Genomic DNA, 21978 nt, shown 5'->3' on the forward strand with positions numbered 1-21978 from the left:
CGAGAGAAGCAGACGGACGAGGTCCCGTCGCGCATGATCCCCTTTATGGGAAACGGGGAGATCGGGCACATCCACGGAGACAGAGGGACGGTCAATGGTTCCAGGGCCTGGAGAAGGGATGGGGAGTGGGGGGCGGCCCATGGGGATGGGTCTCCATCGGGGGACGTGAGAACAGAGGCTTTGGAGCCATTTCCCAGGCACCTGCCGGGCTCCTCCGTCCACTCCAGAATCTGTAGGAACGGCAAGGTCTGTGCGCGAGGCCCATGCAGGCAGCCCAAACCGCTCACGGAAAACCTGGTCAGTGCCGTGACACGGGGTGGATGGTGGACACCGACGGGACGGGCACCATGCAGGCTGGGAGGACCCCGCCGACGGGGGGCCACGTGCAAAAGAGCCCGGCTTCTACCGCCACAGAGAGACGTGTGTCTCCGTCTGGGTGGGAACCTTTTGTTTCCTCCACGGCCCGTCCGCAGCCTGACAGGCGGGTGCGGGGTCGCGTGTGAGCACCGCTTGATCTGACAGTGTCACGCATGGAAACGTGGCAAATAGAATCCGATCAAAGTCCACGCCGGCTGTCGGCTGCCGAGGTCGGCAAGGACGCTTGCATCTTCATTGGGGAGGTGACAGGTCCCTGTCTCCAGAGCTGGGCTCGGGGGGCTGCGAGTGCAGCGGGGATGGCCGGACGGGGGTCTCCAAGATGCCACCTTATACGGGGACACACAGATCCGACACCTACCAGCTCCACGGTCACCGAAAGTGCCTCCTTCCGTCCCGCGGCCCACGTGGGCCTTCCAAACCCAGACATTTGTGCAGAATCTGTAGGGGAAACCGGAGCAGCCCCGGCGAACGGTGGGGTCTTGTCTATGCGGCACCTTCTGCGAGTTACCGTGATGGATAACAGGTCTATGCACAGCCTGACCCCGCTCCGAGCGCAAGGCCAGCGTCCTGTTGTTAAAGACAGAATGTGCACGGGGACCTGGGACGGGGGAAGGGGTGTGGGACGCAGGAAAAGGAAGCCAACGGCCGGCAGAGAGGTGTGCTCGGGAATTGCACACGTGGGCTTCTCTGCGGTGTGGCCCCACCAGCGGGAGCACACACCGTTCCTCCGTGACCCCGACGCTCCTCAGCGGGGCCGAGACGTTGCCCTGTGCATGTGGGCGGCCTTGCAGCCTGTCCTGGGACCCTGTCCGCACCGAGGGGGCCGTGAGGCACACTTTGGGGCACAGTTTGGTCCTTCCTGACCGTTCTGAGTTTCTGCGTGTTTAACGAGGCCAGTGGGCCGGGAAGTCCCCAAACGCAGCATCCCCTTAGCGAAAAAAAAAGGAAGCCTGGTGCATGCGGGCCTTTCGTGCTGGTTCAGCCCGACGTGGGGGCTGAGAGACATTCCCAGCAGGCACATGTAGGTTTAGGCGTAAGCCCGTGAGCCGTTCCAAGACCTCTGCAGGGAGGACAAGTCCCCGTAGGGCTTGCACAGGGCAGCGGGCGTGGTGCGTTTCCCGAGGGTCAAGAGGAGAAGCTGGGATTCGGTTCGTGTCCCGCACGTGCCCGAGCCTCTCGCTTCTGGTCCCAGAAAGGAGAGGCAGGGGGAGGGGTCTGCTTGTCGGGAAACCGAGTCGGGGGTGGTGGTCTGGGACCCGCGAGGTGCCTGGTCGACTGCCTCCCAGGGCGCGTGGATTTTCACACCGAAGGATGTGTGTAGAAGTGCTTAAAACCGCACGATTTCAAAGGCCTCAATGACGCTTGCGAGCGAACGGGGGCTCGGGTGTGTGGTCCCGCTCACACGCGGTGGTGAGACGCGAACTTCGTACACGGTGCCATGTAGCCACACGGACAGGCCACGTCTGCATCCCGTCCTCTGGGCCATGGGCTTCGGACGCCTCCCACCCCGTGCGTCTGGGTTTCACCCTCCGTGTTCGCTGTCCTGCCCTGATGTCCGTCCGCTGTTACCGTCTCTCCCGACAGACTCCGCACAGGAGACGGCGGGGAGGACGGCCGCCGTGGACGCCTTCCTTTCAGTTCCAGGAGAAGGAAGAGGCCTGGTCCAGGGAGCCGGCATCTAGTGACCGCGTCCGCAGGGGCTTTCGTGGGAGAGCCGTTCGCCGACAAGCCCCTGTCTGGGCTGGGACTCTGGGGGTCTGTCCTGACTTTTTTCCAGGCAGCTGTTTGAGCCATGTCTCCCGTACCCCAGTGGGCTCCTTTCCATTTCCACTCCCGTGGCCCAATGAGCCCCGTCCCCCCCACCAGAGTCGAAACAGGGAGGCCAGTCTCGGGTGCGCCCCAGGCCCTGGTCCAGGTGTGCAGGACCAGGAGGGGGGCACATGGCGTTTGCATACCAATGGGCGTGATTTGCATGTGGCCTCCCGAAAAATCCCAGAGCAGCAGCTGAAGGGAAACTTAATAATGGTCCTCGGGGTTGGAGGACAGGAGCTCAATGGGACCAGCTGTTTCCGGCTCCTCCGAGGGCAGGAATGAAAATTAAATGAAATTACAGGAAAAACAAGAAGAGTGTGGACAGACGCCCCAGCGGGGAGGAGGTAGACTGACTCCATTCGGGGTCCCCGATGGTGGTGGTCCCAGGTGCCACAGGTGAGACTCCCCCCCCCAGCACACCCTGCCCGCTGCTGGTGCTACAGTCTGGGCGGCAACGGGCGTGCGGGGCCACGTCCCGGGGGCAGGTCTGTGACGCAGCCTGCGTGGCCGTCACGCCCGCCTGGGTTCTCGTAGCTGCAAAGGTTACGACGCGGAGAAAACACCCCGTATGAGGGTCCAAAGGAGCTGAGAAAAGTGGAAAGAGGCCTGGGAGCCAGGCCCTGCCGTGCCCACCTGCGCTCGTCACGGTTCATACACTCGTGTGTTTGCATGTACGTGACTCCTGCGCCTGGTACGCATCAGGGGACGGAAATCTGGAGGGACTAACCCGGAGATTTCAGTCCTACGAGGTGCACGTGCTGGTGCAAAGCAATATAAGAATCAACTCTAAATTATAGTGTTTGTACCCCTCATCTGCACTCACCCTGTTGCACTTTACCTGCCGGTGACCGGGAGTGTGGGTCGCAGAGGGAAACGGGAGCGTCATGCGAATCCCGCACACCTGTCCGTGTGCAACGGTGTATAACAGTGTGTGCAACCGTGTAACAGTGTGTGCAACAGTGTATAACAGTGTATGCAACAGTGTGACTGTGTGCAACTGTGTATACCAGTGTATGCAACAGTGTATAACAGTGTGTGCAACCGTGTAACAGTGTGTGCAACTGTGTAACAGTGTGCAACAGTGTGTAATGCACAATACGATATGTACACATTGTATTTCTCTTTCCTCTTTATAGCTGAGCCATGTGTATGGGTCGGACGTATGAATAGTAATGTTATTTGAATCATAGTAAATACGCTTGTCTACATAAAACAATGTAGAATAAATGCTATAAGATGTACATTTTTTCCATGTTTTTCGTATTTATAACTGTTACAAAGGAGTCAATATATAAATAATAACTTTATTTGAATCATATTAAATGCACTTATCTATATAAAATAATATATAACAAATGATGCAATATAATGTTTATATATCTTATATATTTTTAATATTTATAATTGAATTATGCATGTTTCATATTTATAACCAAGTTATAACTAACTACATATGGGTGGATTATATACATAGTAACTTTATTTGAGTCATATGAAATGTAGCTCTTATATAAGGTGATTATAATAAATTTTATGTACTTATATACTTTTTGTATATTTTTATATTTAAAAGTTTAATATATTATCAGTTAAATATATGATGATTAGCTTTATTTAAATTATATTAAATGTACTTACGTAAAACAATAAATTTAATGTACACTATATTATAAACTATAATACATTTTATGTATATTTTTATTTTTATATTTTATAGGCAAGGTACATATAATATGGGTTAAACATATAAATAGAAACTTTAAGCCATGTTAGAATACTTATTTTTATAAAGCAATAAATTTTATATTCAGTACATTATAAAATAAAATATTTATACTATATAAAACACAATATAAAATATAATATAATATACATTTATGATTTGCATTTTTACATATGTACTTAATATATTAAATATGTAAGAAATAACTATTTGAATCACGTTAAATTTGCTATTTATGTGAAACAATAAATAATTTATAAAATATACTCATATATTTTATATATATTTATATTTTATATATAAGTTACCTAAAACATGAGCTTATTTAACCATTTATTTAGCTACGAAAATGTATTTATTTATAACAACTATACAAATGTATTTATTAACCACATAAATAGTTACTTTGTTTAAATCACATTAAATACGCTCACCTGCAGGAAACAGTGCGGAATAAGTCACACAACACACCATTCCTGTGACGTGTGCGTGTTTCCACGTTCCGTCACCCAACGGAGCGGACTGTGTGGACCGTGACGCGGCTGCAGTCACACGAGCCGTGCTCACCTGCATGAAACACGGAGGATACACCTGCCTACAGTGGCGTCCTGTGGTGCGGTGCCGAGCTGCTCGCCCGTGTGCCGGGTCCCACGGGTGGTCGCGTCCCCGCCGCCGTACCTATGAGACGCGTCCCTCACTTTCCTGGTTTCAGACGCACCGACGGCGCCAACTGCCGTCCACACTTGCAACTCTGGACTCGCCTGGTGGTCTTGGACGCGGTCGTCGGAGCGGCGAGCCCACGTCTGTTTTGTGGGCATGGAAGTGGGGCCTGAGGACGTGGCCAGGTGTCCGTCCAGGAGATGCCAGGGGCCATGAGCCATGAGGTCCCACCGTCGGCTGTGGGAATCCGGGTGTCATGGGGAAGGACAGGTGGGTCCCTCACTGAACGGGCGTGTTGCTCCCATTGGCAGCCGGCAAGGAGCCTGATGGCGGTGCTTTGACCCACGGGCATCTCAGCCGCCACGGAGAGCTGGCTGGTGTCCACGGTGGGTCCGTGCCTGAGCCCGTGGCTTCACGTGGGGCTGGAACACAGTGGCCGGCAGTGCCCATTCTCGGATGGGGATCACGGGCAGGGGAGTAAGTCCTAGGAGGAATGTGTCCTTCCCTCACACTGCGGTGCCGGGCGAGAAGAGGGATGGCAGCTGTGTCGGTGGGAGGCACGCACCCGTGGTCACGCCGTCTGGTGGCGAGGCTCTCTGTGGATTCAAGGACGTGTTTCTATCTCGGTGGCTTTAGTGCTTGGTCAGTTACCGGCTCCGTTCTTCTCTTGGAGGCTCGACGTGGCCCCCGTGGGCCAGGGCCACGTTTCAACCTGTCTCCCCCACCCTCAACACAAGCCCACGTGTCTCTCTTGCATACAACACGCGGTGCTCAGCACATCTGTCACTCTCCCTCCTTGATGCCCGTCAAAGCAAAGGTGAGTTGGTCCAGAATTTGGGTTCCGAGTTCCCCAGCCATGCCCAAGACGGGAAATGGTTCTGGTCGTGGAAGTCTCAGCTGCCGCGTAGGACACGGTCAACGGGGTTGAATCCATTGTATCTCACAGTGTCACAACGTCTTGATTTTTATTTTTGCTTATTTTGTAGCATCTTTAAAAATAAAGGAACGTTTCATGCTTTCAAAAAAGACGGTCCGGCTGCTTTGCCCGACGACGGGTTTCGAAAACAGCTCCCAAGTCACGTTGGGGAGGGAGTTACACCACGGCCAGGAGAGCGTCCTGGGACAGTGTCGAGGGGGGAGGAAAGCGGAAGGCGTGGTTCTTCACGGTTCAGGGAGCCTGGGGACTCTGCTGTGAGCGTTCCAAGTTTTTGGACAACCGACAATTTTCACGAGTATGGAGATGGGCGTCGGTCGAAGGAGTGGCCAGCCCGGACCCGAGTCATGGAACCATCCCCGTTGGCCAAGACGACATGACCTTTAGGAGCAGAGAGAAGAACCCTTTGCATGGGGGGTGGGAGATGGGAATCTTGGGTCTCGGTGTTGGGTCTTGGGTCTTCATCCCTGGCATGGGCGTGGAGAACGGCCATCCATAGTCCCATCGTTGGGGTGCATTCTTGTTGAGGAGGCTGGTCTCACCTCTTGGAGGCCGTCCTCCATGACTGCATGGGCAGGAAGAACGGGCTGGATCTGCCGGGAAGGGAAGCAATTTAAACGCCGTTGACGGAGCAAACCGAGGGCAGTGCAGAGCACAGGCTTCTGTGCACCCAGTGGCTAAATTATAATTATATTCCACTCCAAAGAGCCACGTTCTTGTAACCGGACCCCGGCTTGGCGAGCTGCTGTTATAAATCTTCTCCGAAGGTCGTGGCTCGCGGGCGGTGGGAGGGGGAGCCCGCTGGAGTCGTGGGTGGGATGCGGGCGGCACGGGGTGCGCTGTGCGGCCGGCTCCGTATTTACGACGCGCCGGGTCTGGAGACGCAGGGTCTGTGCTGAGTCCGGCGGCACGAACCCTCAGCCCGCGTTAGGTTTGTCCCTTTGCCTCTCGTGACCGTATCTCCCGGCGAAGGGAAAACTAAACGAATTCCTTAAAACAAATATACCTGGTGCCAAGAACCCGGAGAGGGGGCAGCCAGGAAGGGCGGGACTCATGAGGCGGCTGATTTGCGGCATCCTCGTTCCAATGGCTCTGTGCGTTTGGGGCATAAAGAAGAGCAAAAGGGAAACCCCGAAAGGAAACGTCCCTCCGCGAGGGCCGGGCGGGGCTCACAGAAAGGAGTGGAGAGCCCGCGGCATCCACGTCCCCGGAGGCGGCCCCTGTCCGGCTTCCACGCCCTGCTGTCTGGGTCGGGAACCCTCCGGAAGGGCCGGGCTTCCTGAGGACACAGAGCTCTGCCCTGTGTGTTCTGCAAACCAGCCTCGCGGAGGGCGGGTCTCAGCCCAGCCTCCATGATGCTGTCCTCGGGCAACCGCTGGGAACATTCCTGTCCTAACTCTGCGGTGGCGCAGGCTTTCCAGCCAAAGTCCGTCGGGTTCAGCGCAACGGGGTGTCATTCCGATGCCCCTTTGTCCCAGAGGCGGGCTTGGGGGCCGGGGTCTGCCCATGGTTCCCGGGAAGTCATGGAGGCTTCTTCTCGGGCTCGGTCCCTGCAGTTGTCCATCAGGACCTGCTGGGTGGGAGGCTCAGAGGGCAAGACGGGGCAGACGGAGAGCCCAACGCCTCGAAGGAGTTAAAGAATTTTTTTTAAACCAGTCGGCTTGGGTGAAGAAGTACAGGGCTGCCTCTGAAACACACATAAGTCGTTCACACCCGCACCCGCAAACGGCAGCCTGCTTTGGCCGCCATTCTGAGCTGGTACGATGAGGGGAAAAGCAGCACGGCCTGGCCCGGGACGGTCGATCCCACGGGGACTGGGAAGCCAGAAACGCAGAATAAATCTGCAGCCCTACATGCAGCGGCCGTGAGAACGTTCCTGGGAGTGGGTGACCCCGTACAGCTCACGGACTCTGGGTGCCGCGTGTGGTCCCAGGACGGTGCGTCTTCGCAGATCCCATCGGCCGTGTAGGAACGAACACCAGACAGGGCGCACGGCGGGCAGCGGTGAGCGGGTTGGTCAGAGTCGGTAAAAGGCATGATTTTCCCGTCTCAAACAGAACGTAGGAGAACCACGAAGTGAGAGGGAGAAGAAAGTTCCACACGGTCGTGTTAGGAGAGGGAAGGCATTTCGGAGTAAGTCGAGACGTTTCCACCCCCGTTTCGCGGACATAGGACGCAGAATGTTCTAGCGTCGGAATAACCTGTAGAAACAGTGAGGCGTGAGCTCGTGCTGCAGGCCGACGTTGGAAAGGGACGATAGTCGGGTGAAAATATAGCAATTTTCAACGAGGGGAGAGCAAAGAGAACGCGGCCAACACGAATGAGGGTGGAAAGAAGGAACTCGGCATTCCGTTTGGGAACTGGAGGCTCGGGACGTCAGCTCACGGATTCTCAGCGTTGTATGGACCGTGTTCTTGCTAACGGAACCCAGGCTGAGTCTCGGGAGTCACGTGAGTTTCGGGGTGGACATGGGGACGGATGCAAACAACGACTTGTGATGGGGAGGACCAGCGTCTTCTCAGCCCCCGGGTGTCCCCTCTGATGAGAAGGACTGGTGTCTTCACAGTTCCTCGAGGGTCCTCTGTGATGACGAAGACTGTCGTCTTCTCAGTCCCCAATGCATCCTCTATAATGAGGAAGACCGGCGTCTTCTCAGTCCCCGGGTGTCCCCTCTGATCAGGAGGACCAAGATCTTCATGGTTCCTGGAGTGTCTTCTGTGATGAGGGAAACCAGCGTCTTCTCGGTCCCAGCACGTCCGTTCTGGCACGCCATGCCCCTGCCCGGGAGTCTCGTGGCCGATGCGTGGTGGCCGGCGTTCATGCTCGTTTGCCGTCCCTGAGGATGTGCTGCGGGTGCTCGCTCCGTCTTGTGAGCGTCTGGTAGACCAGAAACGGCACCCGTTGTACCTCAGAGTGTTTTGTTCTAAATCGCCGGGTGTGACTGCAGTTAGGAAGAACCTCAAGGTCACACGGTGGACGGTACTTAGGTCGGCAAAGGGAAAGGTGCAGAGCGCACGAAGGCCAACCACCGCACGCAGAAGCTGCTGGCCGGTCTGTCCTGGGTTGCACAGGCCTCAGAGTCCTTCAGAGACGCTGAAATGATGGTACCCATGACAGTGACATTTTTCCCGATGCCAACACGAGCGGGAGGGGTTTGTAGGTCTGGGAGAGCGGGTCGGCACTGAGAACAGGGACTGTGATTTTTCGGAGCAAAATCCTGGTTCGTGGCGTCCAGTGAGGGTTAGAGGCAAGGACTCGGCGTTGCAGGGAACGGGTAAAGGCAGGTAAGTCCCGCTCATCTCCGGGCTGTCTGGCACAGGGGACCGGCTAACAACGTGCAAAGATAATGCAAGAAAAGTGGGCAACGAGGAAGGGCCATCCCAGCAGGCGGCCCGACTCACGGACTATTCTTGGGGGCGGCCGACGTTGGTCCCCGGGAGTCCCTGCCCTGGTGTCCCTAACGTGCGCGTCCTGGGAAGGCTGCGGTGTCCCGCGTCCTCTGGGGAAGGTCTGTGCCCACGTGCATGGCTGACGGAAGGAGCTGGAAGGAGGCCAGGCAGGGGGCTGGACGGGGGCAGATGCAAAGAGTGGAGGCCGCGGCCCCCAGCCAACACCGTCTGTGACGGGAGATCCGCCCCGGGGCTGCGTGGGGCCGTCCCGGCAGGGCACCGTGAGGACCTGCTGCACGGGAGCTGCCTTCCCCCGGCCAGCCCGCGTGGCTTGGGTCCGCTGGCCGAGGAAGCCGCAGGCCCGGGAGAGAGAGACCCGCAGGTGGGAGGGAGCGGAAGGAGCGGCTCGGACACCCACTCGCTGTTGCAGCGGGACGCGCCGGCGTTCGGGGTTCACAGTGAATTCTCCCAGCAGACACACGTGCCGGTGTCCCACGGAGGCCACGGCAAAGGGCCACCCTCCCGGTGGTACGAAGAAGCGGGTACGGACTCCCCCCAGACTGGGAGACGGCAGCCGGACACCACGCCCTGGGGATCGGGGCGCGGACAGCACTCCGTCCATCTGCCACAGCGACCACGTCTGAGAATAGCACCACGCGCCCCTCCGCCAGCACCGTCGTCCGTGTGCCCAGGGACGTGGTCGCTGTGGCAGATGGACGGAGTTCCAGGCAGTGAGGAAACAGGGCTGCAGACACGCGAGGCCCTCTCCGTGCACTGCGATGGGGTTGGGGTGAAGGCAGGTTTCTGGGGCTGGGAGTCTGTCCACGCTGCTTCCTGGACCGGCGAAGGCCAGCGGTGCCTCACCTCTGCGGACGGGCGCGAGGGGCGGGCTGGCTCGATGGTCCTGGAGCCCCTTCCTCGCGCGATGTGCACGCCCGATGGGCAGCCACTTGGGAATGACGTCCTATTTCCAGTCATAGTCAAGTTAGGATGACGTCACTGGAGTGGCCCTAAAGCCAAGGACACGCGTCCTTGTAAGACACAGAAGAGGAGACCCAGATGCAGGGAGAAGCCACATGAAGACGGAGACAGAGATGGCAAGGACGCGGCCACCAGCCCAGGGGGCGCCTGGAGCCCCAGAAGCTGGAAGAGGAGGAAGGACCCTCCCCTGGAGCCTTGGGAGAGAGCATGACCATGTCCTGCCTGGATCTCAACAGCCCTGCCCCGCCTGGATCTCAAACTTCTGGTCTCCAGAAAAGGAGGACGACGGATTCCTGCTTTTGAGTCATCTGGCCTGTGGTCATTGCTATGGCCGCCCCAGCACCAGAACGTCCTGCAAAGCTGGGTGGGTGGTCACAGGCCTGGTAAGGCCTTAGGGTGGACAGGAGAAAGGGCATCGAGGTGGGAGCTGGAGACCAGAGCGTGTCCTTGCAGAGAAGAATTCATGGAGAGTCTCTGTCCTAAGGGATTCGGTGGGACCAAGAAGGACCCTTAGGTCCTGGATGTCTCTCTTGAGGATAACGTCCTTGGACGTGGGAATGAGGAAGCCGGCAGGGGAGAGGAGAGCCCAGCTCCAGCCACGTCCAAGATTGGGTTCGTTTCCTTGCAGGAGGGAGCTCGGTGATGGGAACCGGTGTGTAAGGCCGTGGAAGACGCTCGGGCCAAGACGCTGGGACACGACGGCCTCCTTCAGTTCCTGGACCGGAGCATGACCGTGGCAGGACGACCCTACCCCCGCCTCCAGGAGCAGCTGAGCCCAGCGGTGGGGACCCTCTGGTGCAGGGCTGGGTGCGGAGAGCAGCCGGTGCTGGGGTTGGTGTCCTCAGATCCGCCCCTCGCTGACCCCAAGCCCAGTCTCGTGCCACGTCGGCGCGTCTCTGTGGACAGTGCACGGGCGTCTTGCTTCTCCTCGTGGTGGAACCTGCGCCCACCCACGGGAGTCTGGCTGGGACACCCTCGGGTCACGTCCACGCACCAGGCGGTGGCAGGATATCCTAATCGGACGCAAAACATTACGGAAAATAAACAGGTTTTTCCCCTTTGGACTGGAGTACCAGTAGCGTCTTAATTAAAAAAATAAAGTGTGTGTGTGTGGATTTGGGGGGAAGAGATAGAAACAAAGAAAGGAAAATTCACCTCCAAGGTTGCTGTCCGGGGACAACCTAAGCTGACTTCGGGGTCGGCAACACCAGGGTTTCGTGAGGCTGAAAGTGTCGACGGCGTGGGAGCGCGCGGCGGGTCCGTCTGCCCACCCCGGTCGTAAGAGCTCGAGAACGCAGGGACGCCCTTCCTCACCTGCCGTGACCCCTGCCCTCCGCCCTCGGTGGGTGCTGACAGCGACTGGAGCTCGAGCTGTCGGAGGACCGGCACGGTCGCTGCTGGTCCGTGCGGGGTCCTCGTCCCCGGGGTATCAGGAGTCACGGGCCGTCTGGGCCGTTCTGCTGCGGTCACTCACGGGTTAGTGTTAGGGTTAGGTTAGGCCGTGAAGACCGGGTCCGCTTGGACGCTGCAAGAAAACACGGAGAAGATCTTATCCCCAAAGGAACAGCTTTCTGGGGGCAGATCCTGTCCCCCCAACCCCCCAAGAGTTCAGGGTCTTTTCCAGTTGTAGCCGCCCCCGGGGCTCAGAGTCGCAGCCCAGAGCCGTCTGCTGGAGGTTTTCTTGGCCTTCGGGGGAGAACCCAGGCCCATCTGAGAACAGGAACCGCCTGGCACCAAACTGCGTCTCCGCTGTTCGGGCGGAGGGAGGGACAGTCTTGGACGCACTCTGGGAATCGGCTGTTGTGACCCCGTGACCTCGCCCCAAGCTCCGTCCATGAACCAGAGCCTTGTGGGTCCGGCTCGGCTCGCTTCTCCACCAGACTGAAGGGCTTGGACAGATGCTTCCTGCCTCTCTCCCTCTCTCCTTCCTTCTTTTCTCCCCTGTTTTCCCTTCCCTTTCCTTCCCATCCCCCACGCCTCCTCCACCCCGCCCACGGCCGAAGCGTCCGAACGCACGCGTGTGCATGAGCGGTACAGGTGTCCAGGGTGCCTAAACCAGGGCTGCCCCTCGGCCCCACGGAGAAGGAGCACGTCCACTCATCAGTGCTGCGATGGGGTTTGGACGGGGGTCTGTGTCCGCGGACCTTGGAGGCTGGAGCTGGGAAAACCTGCCAGGAGGGACTGTCAGTGGAGGACAAGCCCGGGATGGCGTCCCGGGGTGCCCTGGACGTGGGGGGCTGCCGCAAGCGCCCTGAGCCTGCAGCTGGCTGACTGGCAGGCTCCAGGGTGTAGCCTCGTCAGCCCCTGGGTGACGCTTAGGAATCGCCATGCCGTGCCCTCTGCCTCCCCGCGATGAACCGTCCAGGACACGGTGACTGGGCCAGGCGGGAGGGATCCTGGCGGGCCGGAGGTCTGCGACACTTTGAGGACGGCACCCGTGGTAGCAGTAGTGGCCGCTGCTGGTGCGGTGTCCTGGGGACCTAATGAATAGCAGATGAGCCCTCCCACCAATTATGTAAACACGTCCTCTTTGTTTTCGTCACTGAGAATTACGGGGCGGTTTCACTTCCTCCTGGAGCATCACTGTCTCAGCAGACGCGGGGAGGGAGAGGGGCCGGCGTCAGGGGCCGGTGCTGTCTGCGGGGAAGTGATTAGATGCCACGCACGGAGGGCTCCGCGAGCGTCCCTCGCGGGTCCCCTAATCATCCTTGGCACGTGCTGTCAGGAAGACGGCTTTGCAGCCGAGCGGCGGCCCATTAGGGATGAAGCAGCCAATGATGGAAACAAATAGGGTCTTAATCTCCCAAGAAAGGGGGCATCACGGGCTGGCCGGGGAGGCAGGGTCCCTGGGCGACGGCGACGCTGGCTGACGGGGCTGTGCGCTGCCCTGCCGAAGGGCTGGCTCCCGCCTCCAGATCCGCGGCGTGGCCAGCAGCGTGGCTGGTTCCTGGGCAACGCGGGCCCTGGCAGGACAGTGAGCGTCCAACGCGGGTGCGGGCTTTGGTGCATGCGACGACGGAATTGTACATTTTAGCTACGTGCTTGTTGGCCGGAAGAGGTTTTGCAGGGGTTTTTGTATGTGGCGGGGAAAAGAGGCTTTTTATGAGAATACGTAGGAAAGACTGAAGGTGCCCAAAGAGAGGGCTGGCCTTTCCCTTGGCTCTTCTGAGAGGTCCGAGCCCTTTGGGTGGGACGTCTGATGGGGCTTCTCCGTGCGAGTCCGTCCGGGCACCTATAACAATACACCGTTTGCTGATTCGTCACCATGCTAGACGCTGGAAGACGGACATCCAGGTGCACGGTGCTGTCTGCTGTGGACGAGGAAGGAGGTTCTGCACCTGCTGGGGCGTGGGTGGGCCTTGAGGACATCAGCCAGACCCAGAAGGACCAACCCTGCCTGATTCCACGTACACGGGGTCCCTAGCGGAGCCCCATCCACAGAGACACACAGTAGATGGGGGGCCTGTGGCTGGGGACGGGGATGGGGAGACAGTGTTTGCTGAGGACGGAGCTTCGTGTTGGGGAGACAGAAAGTTCTGGAGATGGTGGTGGGGAGGGTCACACAACTGTCTGCCTGGGCCAACGGCTCTGAACTTGCACTGAAAAGTGACTATGACGGCACGTCGTATGCGGGGTGTATTTCACCACCATGTTTAAAAATTGAAGAGCACTGAAAGAGAGGTCGTTAAGATGGGAAGAGGGGAATCACGGTCTCCTTCTTTGCTTTCCATTGTGCAGAGATGACTCGGACGTGTGCTGTGATGTCCGGTGGCCGTCTTCACCGTAAAGACACCTGACCATGTAGACGATGCAGTGTGATGGCCCAGGAAGGCGGGGTCGGTGGGGTCCGTTATCCTGATGTTTCCGTGCCGAGCTCTGCTTGTGTAGGGTCTCTGAGAGGTACCTCTGAGGGGGTCCGGCACCAACGTTGACTCGGTTCCTCAGAGAACGGACCAAGCTCTCCGCGTGTTTGAACGTGAAGATACCAAAAAGTGACCGCCGGCGGTCCCCTGACGAGATTGCCTGTTTGCCGTAGGCCAGAAAGAGACAGGGATCATCTGGGGTGTGTGTCAGACAAAGTCCAAGCTCCACCCAGACAAGGAGCCCTGAGCCGACGTCAATGCTGAGGACCACGAGGTCACCCTGTTCAGGGAGTCCTTGTGCCACTTTATGGGATTCTTCAGGGATGACGTCTCTGTCTCTGTTCGGGGTTAGACTCTGAAGACTCAGTCCCAACCCTTGCTCTGTAGGAGGACTTTCCAGGGGGATTGGTGGATAAGCACAGAAGAAAAGGATTTTACCCTAAAACTGGGAAACACACGGGGTGGAATTTAAAAATCCCACCAAACGCCTACATGTTGATTTTTTAAAACAACACTGTAGAGGCATGATTTCCACTCCATGAAACTCACTCTTTTTGAATAAATAATTGAATGCTTTTCAGTAAATTTGCAGAGTTGTGCAAACATCACCACAATCTAATTCTGAGATGTTTCCACCACCCGAAAAGAGAAACCGTAGGCCTGTTTGCAGCGAGTGCTCTGACCTCCCCCGCCATCCACCTCCAGCCCGAGGCAACCACTAATCTACTTTCTGTCTCTACAAATTTCCCTTTTCTGGACAATTTGTATAAATGAAATCATGTGGGCTTTGGGGACTGGCTTCTTCCATGGAGAAGCAGGTTCCTGAGGGTCACTGGGGTTGTGGTGTACATCAGTATGGGATTCCCGCTTCCGGAGAGATACCGTCGTATCCGATGGGTGGACGGCATTCTGTGTCTCCGCTCACCTGCGGATGGACGCTTGGCTTGTTTCCGTGTCGCGGCTGTAGACATAACGGTCCTAGGAGCGTTGGTTTCCACGTCTTTGTGTAACCACACACTTTTATTTCTGTTGGGGACACACCCGTGGGTGGGATAGCAGGGTTGGGGAGTAGTCATAGGTTCAAATTCTAAAGAAAGTGCCGACATACTGTCCAAGGTGCCCGCACCCTTCGACATTCCCACCGACAGAGGCCAAGGGTCCCTGCTTCTTCACGTCCTCATAAATACTTGACGATATCTGTCTTTGCAAAAATTGTAACCAGTCTTGCGAGTGCAAAGTAGCGTCGTTTGGTTTTAATTTCCCTGATGGCTAATGGCGTTGAACCTAACGTCAGGATCTAGATAGTTCCGAAGCGGAGGCTGATGTTCTTGCATGGGGCAAGTTCTGGACGTTGACTTTGGCATTTCAATGACTCAAGTCAGCGCGTTTCTGGCGTGGCTGTTTTTTCCCAACGGAAGGTGTTGGCTCATCGCCCCTGAAAACAAAACGTAAGGAGGGTTACTGAAGGAGATAAATTGACGTACGAAGGAGCAGTCCAACGTGGCTTCATCATTTTAATCTTCTTGATGACAGAAGCCATTTGCTGGACGTGGTGACTGTTTCTCCTCCACGGCTAGATTCATTAAGTTCCTGACGGCAGATTGCTTTGGTCACTGCTCTTAATTTCGCTGCCACGGTTTAGAGGGTGGAAGCGCCTGCCCGAAGGCTCTCGGTAGTTCTGAGCTGCGTTAATCAGCCATTCATAACGTCCGCAGATGTCTATGAAAAGTGCGATTCCCAGGATGAAATCCTGTACAGGAGACAAGAGTGTCTCCCACATCCCTAGAGCCAGCGCAGGTCAGTAAATCAATTATGCTACTTTCCCTTCTGTGCAAAGCGGAGTTTCTGCTTCCAGAAAGGGTTCTCTGGCTGCACAGCTGAATAGTTTGCTGGACCAATTTCAACCATCCCTATTTATTTCTTCGGGCAAAGAAAATGTAAGGTTCTTAAGAGAAAATACTTACCCTGCTTAGGACAAATAAGGCAAGGAGAGCTTTCTTCTGTTTAAAAATTCCTTGTATGACAAAGCACACATTGGAACTTGGTGAGATGTAAAAACAGATGGCCCTATCTGCGCATAAATGGGTACCCATGGAATTCTTGGGTGATGTCAAACAGATCTGCGGAGGAATGCCAGCCTCAAAAAAATAGTCTAATTATTTAAATCTAAACATACTCAACTTTATTTATTATATGTCCATCCGTTCACTTTCTACCTACCCACCCATATTTCCAACCAACCTTGTATCCATCCATCCATCCATGTATCCATGTCCTTCCAACAACTATCTCTCTATCCATCCATCCATCTATCCATCCAAACATCCATCTAATTATCTATCATCTGTCCATTCATGTCTGTCTGTTGTCTATGTATCATCTATCATATCCATCCATCTATCCATCTCTACACCTATCTATCAATGTATCTATCTATTACCTATCTATCATCTATCATATCCAACCATCCATCTATCCATCCATCTCTCCATCTCTACACCTATCTATCAATGTATCTATCTATTACCTATCTATCATCTATCATATCCAACCATCCATCTATCCATCCCTATGTCCATCTATCTATCATCCCTACATCTACATGTCTATCTATCTATCTTTCATTTATCATATCCACCCATCCATCATCCATATATCCTTCCAACTATCTATCTATCCATCTATCTATTCAAACATCCATCTAATTATCCATCGTCTGTCCATCCATATCTATCTGTTGTCTATGTATCTATGTATCTCTCATATCCATCCATCTATCCATCCCTACATCCATCTATCTGTCTATCTATCTATCCATCCATCTATCCATGAATCCACTCATCCATCCCCCCACCCATCCATCCATCTATCCATTCCCTCAGGTATCCATTCATCCACTTATCCGTGCATCCATCCATCTATCTACCCATCCATCCACTCATCCTGACAGCATTTTGCTCTGGAAGCCATTCAGCTATAAACACATGAAACACAGGCAGGCATATGAACCCTTACATCTCACGAAGAAGCTATCAGCCACTTCAAGTCATACTCCTTAGACAGGCAAAGCAAGATTCATGTTCGAAAGACACCTTTCACCTGTTTCTCCTTCTTCCAGGGAGCCTCCCTTGGTTGCGTGGGTCTTGCTCAGCGAGACTAGAGTGGCATCTGCTGGCTGCAGAGCCACTGGTTTGGGCATTCACTTTCCTGATGATTGTTTGCGTAGTGAATGGCTAGTGTCTTCATGGCTTCAAGAGCAGAGTCTACTCCAGCAGCTGGGATTAGGAATCATGCTTCCTGCTTGACATAGTGCCCCAACCCCCCATCTTTTCCTCTGCAAACACACACACACACACACACACACACGCACACGCATGCACATGCAGAGAGCACATGTTGTACGTTGTTCACGTAGACGGTCAGGACATTCAAGTTCTGAAGTTTAAAGATAAGAACCGACTTAGAGATGGGAACGGCCTCTTGCACTCAGGTCATTTGCTTCTCACAAGGCATTTGCAAAGACTTCTCGCTCCCTCCCGTGAAGACAGAATGTGGATGCGTCTGCGTATAAATGTGCGCGTCTCTGGACACATCTTTGTGTGACGTACGCATCCCTATATGTAAGTGTGTCTGCATGTATGTGTGTCCCTTCACTTACAAGTGTCTGTCCACATGCGTGTGTCCACACGTGTACACTGCATGCATGTAGATTCGCATCTGTATGTGTCTACGTCTGTGTTTATGTGTCTTTCTGTGCATAGGGCCCTCGAGGCATGTGTACACACGTCTGTGTCATGCATGTTCCCACGCAGCTGTATACACGCAGGTGTGTCTGTTTGTGTGTATTCCCTCGGCAATGTGGGTACGTGCAGCTTCTCTGGGTGGTGAGACCCTGCTCCGGTGGAGGGCACTTACCCTTACACCAGGCCCACGAGATTATCCCGACACGAGGTGCTGGCCCCCATCAGTGATACGGCAAGGGGGCACCTCGGTGTGCTATTGGGTGTCGATGACATAGGAGCACCAGACTCAGCGTGCTGCGTCTGAAGACCGGGACATCTGTGAACTTCGTACTTGGCTTTGCTTGTAGCCTAATGTGCAAGACTGGAAATGGTTGGTTGGCTTTACTGTTTGGGGTGAGGGGTCAGAGAGCTCGCAGGAGGAGCAAGGAGGATGACCAACCCAGGCTGACCCCATCTCTCCCACAACCCCAGAATGACCCCATCTCCTCCACCCACCTGGATGACCATATCTCCCCCACCCACCCAGGTCAACCCCATCTTCCTCACAAACCCAGGTTGACCCCATCTCCCCCATGGACCTGGACAACCACCAGTGCATTTTCTGCTTCCATGGTTCTGCCCGTTCTGCACATTCTCATATCCATAGGATTGCACACGGGTATTGTGTCCTCGAGGTCCATCTTCAGGGGAGCAGGTGTCAAACCAGCTTTTTTTTTTTTTTTTTTTTTAACGGTAGCACTAGGATTTATTGAACTGTGCCTTAGTACAGGCGCTGGGGCTTGCCCATGGTGCTCTTGATGTACAAGGCCCGGACGTTCTGCCAGTTCTTCTTGAGCAAGGACACCAGGAAATTGACTGCTAAGTGGATGTTGTACACAAGCTCATCATCTGTCATCTTCACGTGGCCAACAGCCACTGCTAGACACAGCACCTTCTTCATCTGGAATTTGATGGTGGACTTCACTTCATCCACTTTGGCCACCATGTTCTCATTGTGGGTCAGCAAGGAAGGAAACTTGCCAGCCTTATTCAGGCCTGGGCCCAGTATTCGTGGGATCAAAGCTCTGCTCCTGTTTGTGGCTGTATAGTATTCCATTGTACGATGGACCACACTGTGCTTATCCATCCTCCTGGTGTTGGACACTTGGGTTGTTTCCACCTTTTGGGGCCCAACAGTGTTTCCACAAACAGTGCAGGGGCTCTTCCCTCTTGTGTGGTTTTCTGATGGCTCAGTGTGGTGCATACATGCCTTTATCCACATCTTACCCTTGTGAATCCCATTTCCACACCAACAGGGGGAGCTTTGGGCTGGGATGGCTCTTGCCACATGGAGCTCAATGGCCTCATTGTGTTTATTGGTCTTTATTTTAAGCGTCCCCAGTACCGTGGGACAAGAAAGTGGCTCTGAAGCTATGACGCTTCTTACGTGAAGTCATGCCCTGAAATAAATGTATTTCACTGTAAAAATGAGTCAGCTTTAACAGAAATATTGTCAGTAACAGTACAAGCAGAAGGGAGATGTTCCTAAGGTCCTCCAGGTGGCAAATGGATAAAATGGGAGGAATTTGATGATTTAAGCTTTGAAACAAGTGTCGGTGAGACCAGCCTGGACATTCAGAGCCAAGAGGTGTTGTGTTTCTCATTATCCGGCCGTCAGATAAGGATGTGCGGGTTCAGAGACACCACAGTCCCCAAAGCCATCGCTATTGGATGGTGAGTGTATAGGCCTTCTTCTCCATGCCACATGGCTTCCCCAGACAGCAAGGAAGGACTGACATTTTAGTTCTCAGTTATTTTTCCCCCCAAATACCTACAATTGAGATTACTGTCTTGGTTGCTGGTGATGGTTAGTTTTATACATCAACGGGCCTGGGTACCCATACGTGGTCAAACGTTGTTCTAGATGTTTGGTCATGTTATTATCGTGTTATTATTCATGTTTTATTATATCGTGTTATTATTGTGATGGGACTGACAATTTCAACCAGCAGACGTTGAACAGAGCCGATCACCTCCATAGTGTGGGTGGGCCTCGTCTCATCAGTTGAAGGCCTTAAGAGTTGGGTAGGGGGGAAGTCATGATGCCTCCCAAGGAGAGGGAATTCTGTGTCCAAGTAGTCTTCAGACTGTAGCTATAGCACTGGGTTTTCTGTGGGTCTCAGCGGTTAGGTGACCCTCCAGAACTGGGACGTATAGCCTCTGTGATCACACGAGCCCATTCCTTGAAATAGATCTCTGGTTATCGAACTACATTCATGGCCCTACTGGTTCTGCTTGCCCAGAGGAGCCTGATTCCCATGACACAGGTCAGCCAAGTTGGCTTCCAGGTGGGGAATTTTTAAAATCAGGCTGTTGTCATATTGAGAGGGAGGGAGGGAGAGAGAGTGGGGTTCTCGGCTTGAAACCCGTTGTCAAGGACCTCAGGGGAGTTGGCATTTCATACTCCCTGTCCTGAATCCAAATCCAGAATCCAGACCAAAGATCTTGCTTCCAGGCCCCCCGAAAGCTCCATTTTCACCCCTGGCAAAGGGATAAAGAAAAAAAAATAGGGTTGATGGCCGTGGTGGAGAGCTTGAGTCAGCCCTGGGCTCTGCGTTAGGCATGTTCTGCAGAGAGGGTCAAGTAGATGCCCTGGAATCGTGAAACGTGTATGAAATGCCGACTGCATGTCAGTTCGCTGAAGTCGACCGTCGTCCGGGAGCAGGCGACCCCTCCTAGTGGATCATCAAAAGGTCAGTGGTGGCCCAGTGCTGGGACGTGCGTACGTCATTCCCCTTCCTCACCTTATCGCGAGGCTGCTTCCTCATCTGACGTCATCGGGAAAAGAGAAGTGAGCACAGGGGCGCCTGGGGAGCTCCGTCGGGGAAGCGTCTGCCTGCAGCTCGGGTCATGATCCTGGGTGGGATCGAGCCCCACGTCGGGCTCCCTGCTCAGCGGAGAGCCTGCTTCTCCCTCTCCCTCCTGCTCATGCTCTCTCACTCTCAAATGCATGGATACAATCTTCCCAAAAAAGACAGAAAAACGAGGAAAGAAAAGTGAGCGCAGCACGATACCGTATTTTGAGAGAGAGCGCGCAATTCACCTAACTTTATCACAGCAAATTGCCGTGATGGTTTTATTTATTACTAGTTATTGCACATTTCTTACGGTGCCTGATTTATAGGGTAAACGTCACCACCGGGATGTACGTTTAGGAAGACAGCATAGCGTGGGTTGGGTTCGGGATTGTCTGTGGTTTTGGGTGTCGGCTGGGGGTCCTGGAACATGCCCCCCCAGGTAAGGCAGGAATGGGGGCAGTCCTGTATCAACAGCATCTCTGGGGTGCTACCTATGTGTTTCCTATTCTCCGCACGTTTCACTGGAATGGAACCGGCGGTCTCCGCAGTGGTCCCCACGCTCAGGCAAGCTGCGGTTTGCAGACGTGTGTCCTGTTTTCCTCCTAGTGCTTGTGGAACTGAGGAGACCCGAGACTCTGTGCCTTCGTCCCCTGAATCTAGGACCTCGCCGGAAGTGTGGGGTCTCTGGGCTGTCCCATGCCATGGGTGCCACAACACAAAAGAAGTGTGTGGGGACAGATGACAATTTGGGGTACAGGCCATTGTGTTCCCTTCTACCCTCCACCTGCTCCCAAATTTGTGCTGAGCACAAAACAGTGCATTCGTCCAGAAAAAAAAAAAATCCAGATGCTCTTGGAGGTTGTTTCCCTGGATTGTCCTGCCTGGGATGCCTCTGCGGGGACACAGGGAAGGAAAACCCCAAACTGGGATTCAATGTTTCGTCCCTGGCTGCAGTCGTCTTGTGCGTAGCCACGTCGTCAAGCAGCCATGGGCTCCCAGGGACGGACCTCACTCCCACGGACGCCTCCCCCGTATGTCGTGGTGCCGGGTGCCTCCGATTCCGAGCTCCCCGCGGAGCCTCCCAGCCCTCCTGCGCTCCCGTTCCGTCCCTATGCTTGTGAGGAACAATTGTCACTTCTCGTTACGCGAACATAAATGGACCAGAATTGATGAGGCTTTCTACCTAATGCTGTTACCCGGACCGGGTTTGTTTATTTAATGAACAAAACGTCACATCCCATCTCCCTTCTGCTGACGGCCGGGGCTCTGGCAGCTGCTGGTGGCCGAGCTCTTGGAACAGGGGTGCTGGATCCCGTAATTCAATTTGCGGCCGCCCGAAAGTAAACGCGAGCGCGGACACGGGCTCGGACGGCTTTGCCTTATCCCCAAGGGTGGTTTTGTGGTGTTTTCAAGTGGACGTCCTGGGTGCCTTTGTATCGTGAGACGTGGGGCAGCCCTGGGGTGGGGCACCCACGTGGACTTGGCGACGAGACTTCATCATGAGGCAAGACGAAAAGCTGTCCTGGGACATGGACATCCCCCGCAACGAGGGACATAATCGCCCCGGGAACATATCAGACGGAAGGACGGCCGGCAAGCGTCCCTTCTCATGCTGGGCCAAGTTGAGGGAGAAGGACAGGAGCCAGGGTCAGAGACTC

General features: G+C 54.8%; 1 protein-coding gene across 1 annotated transcript; it reads right to left on the minus strand.

The window, feature by feature from the left end:
• Positions 1 to 18190: 18190 nt before the first annotated feature.
• On the minus strand, positions 18191 to 18579 carry LOC123935913 (60S ribosomal protein L10a-like). The gene has a single exon (XM_045996764.1). It carries the CDS (start codon positions 18577 to 18579, stop codon positions 18244 to 18246), a length of 336 nt encoding a protein of 111 aa, XP_045852720.1. The 3' UTR covers positions 18191 to 18243.
• Between the last annotated feature and the right edge of the window lie 3399 nt (positions 18580 to 21978).

The sequence above is a fragment of the Meles meles genome, chromosome Y (genome assembly GCF_922984935.1).
Source record: "Meles meles chromosome Y, mMelMel3.1 paternal haplotype, whole genome shotgun sequence".
Lineage (NCBI taxonomy): Eukaryota > Metazoa > Chordata > Mammalia > Carnivora > Mustelidae > Meles > Meles meles.

Excerpts from the sequence above, each read along its gene's own strand:
- LOC123935913 (XM_045996764.1), bottom strand. The coding sequence starts at position 18,579 with ATGGAATACTATACAGCCACAAACAGGAGCAGAGCTTTGATCCCACGA.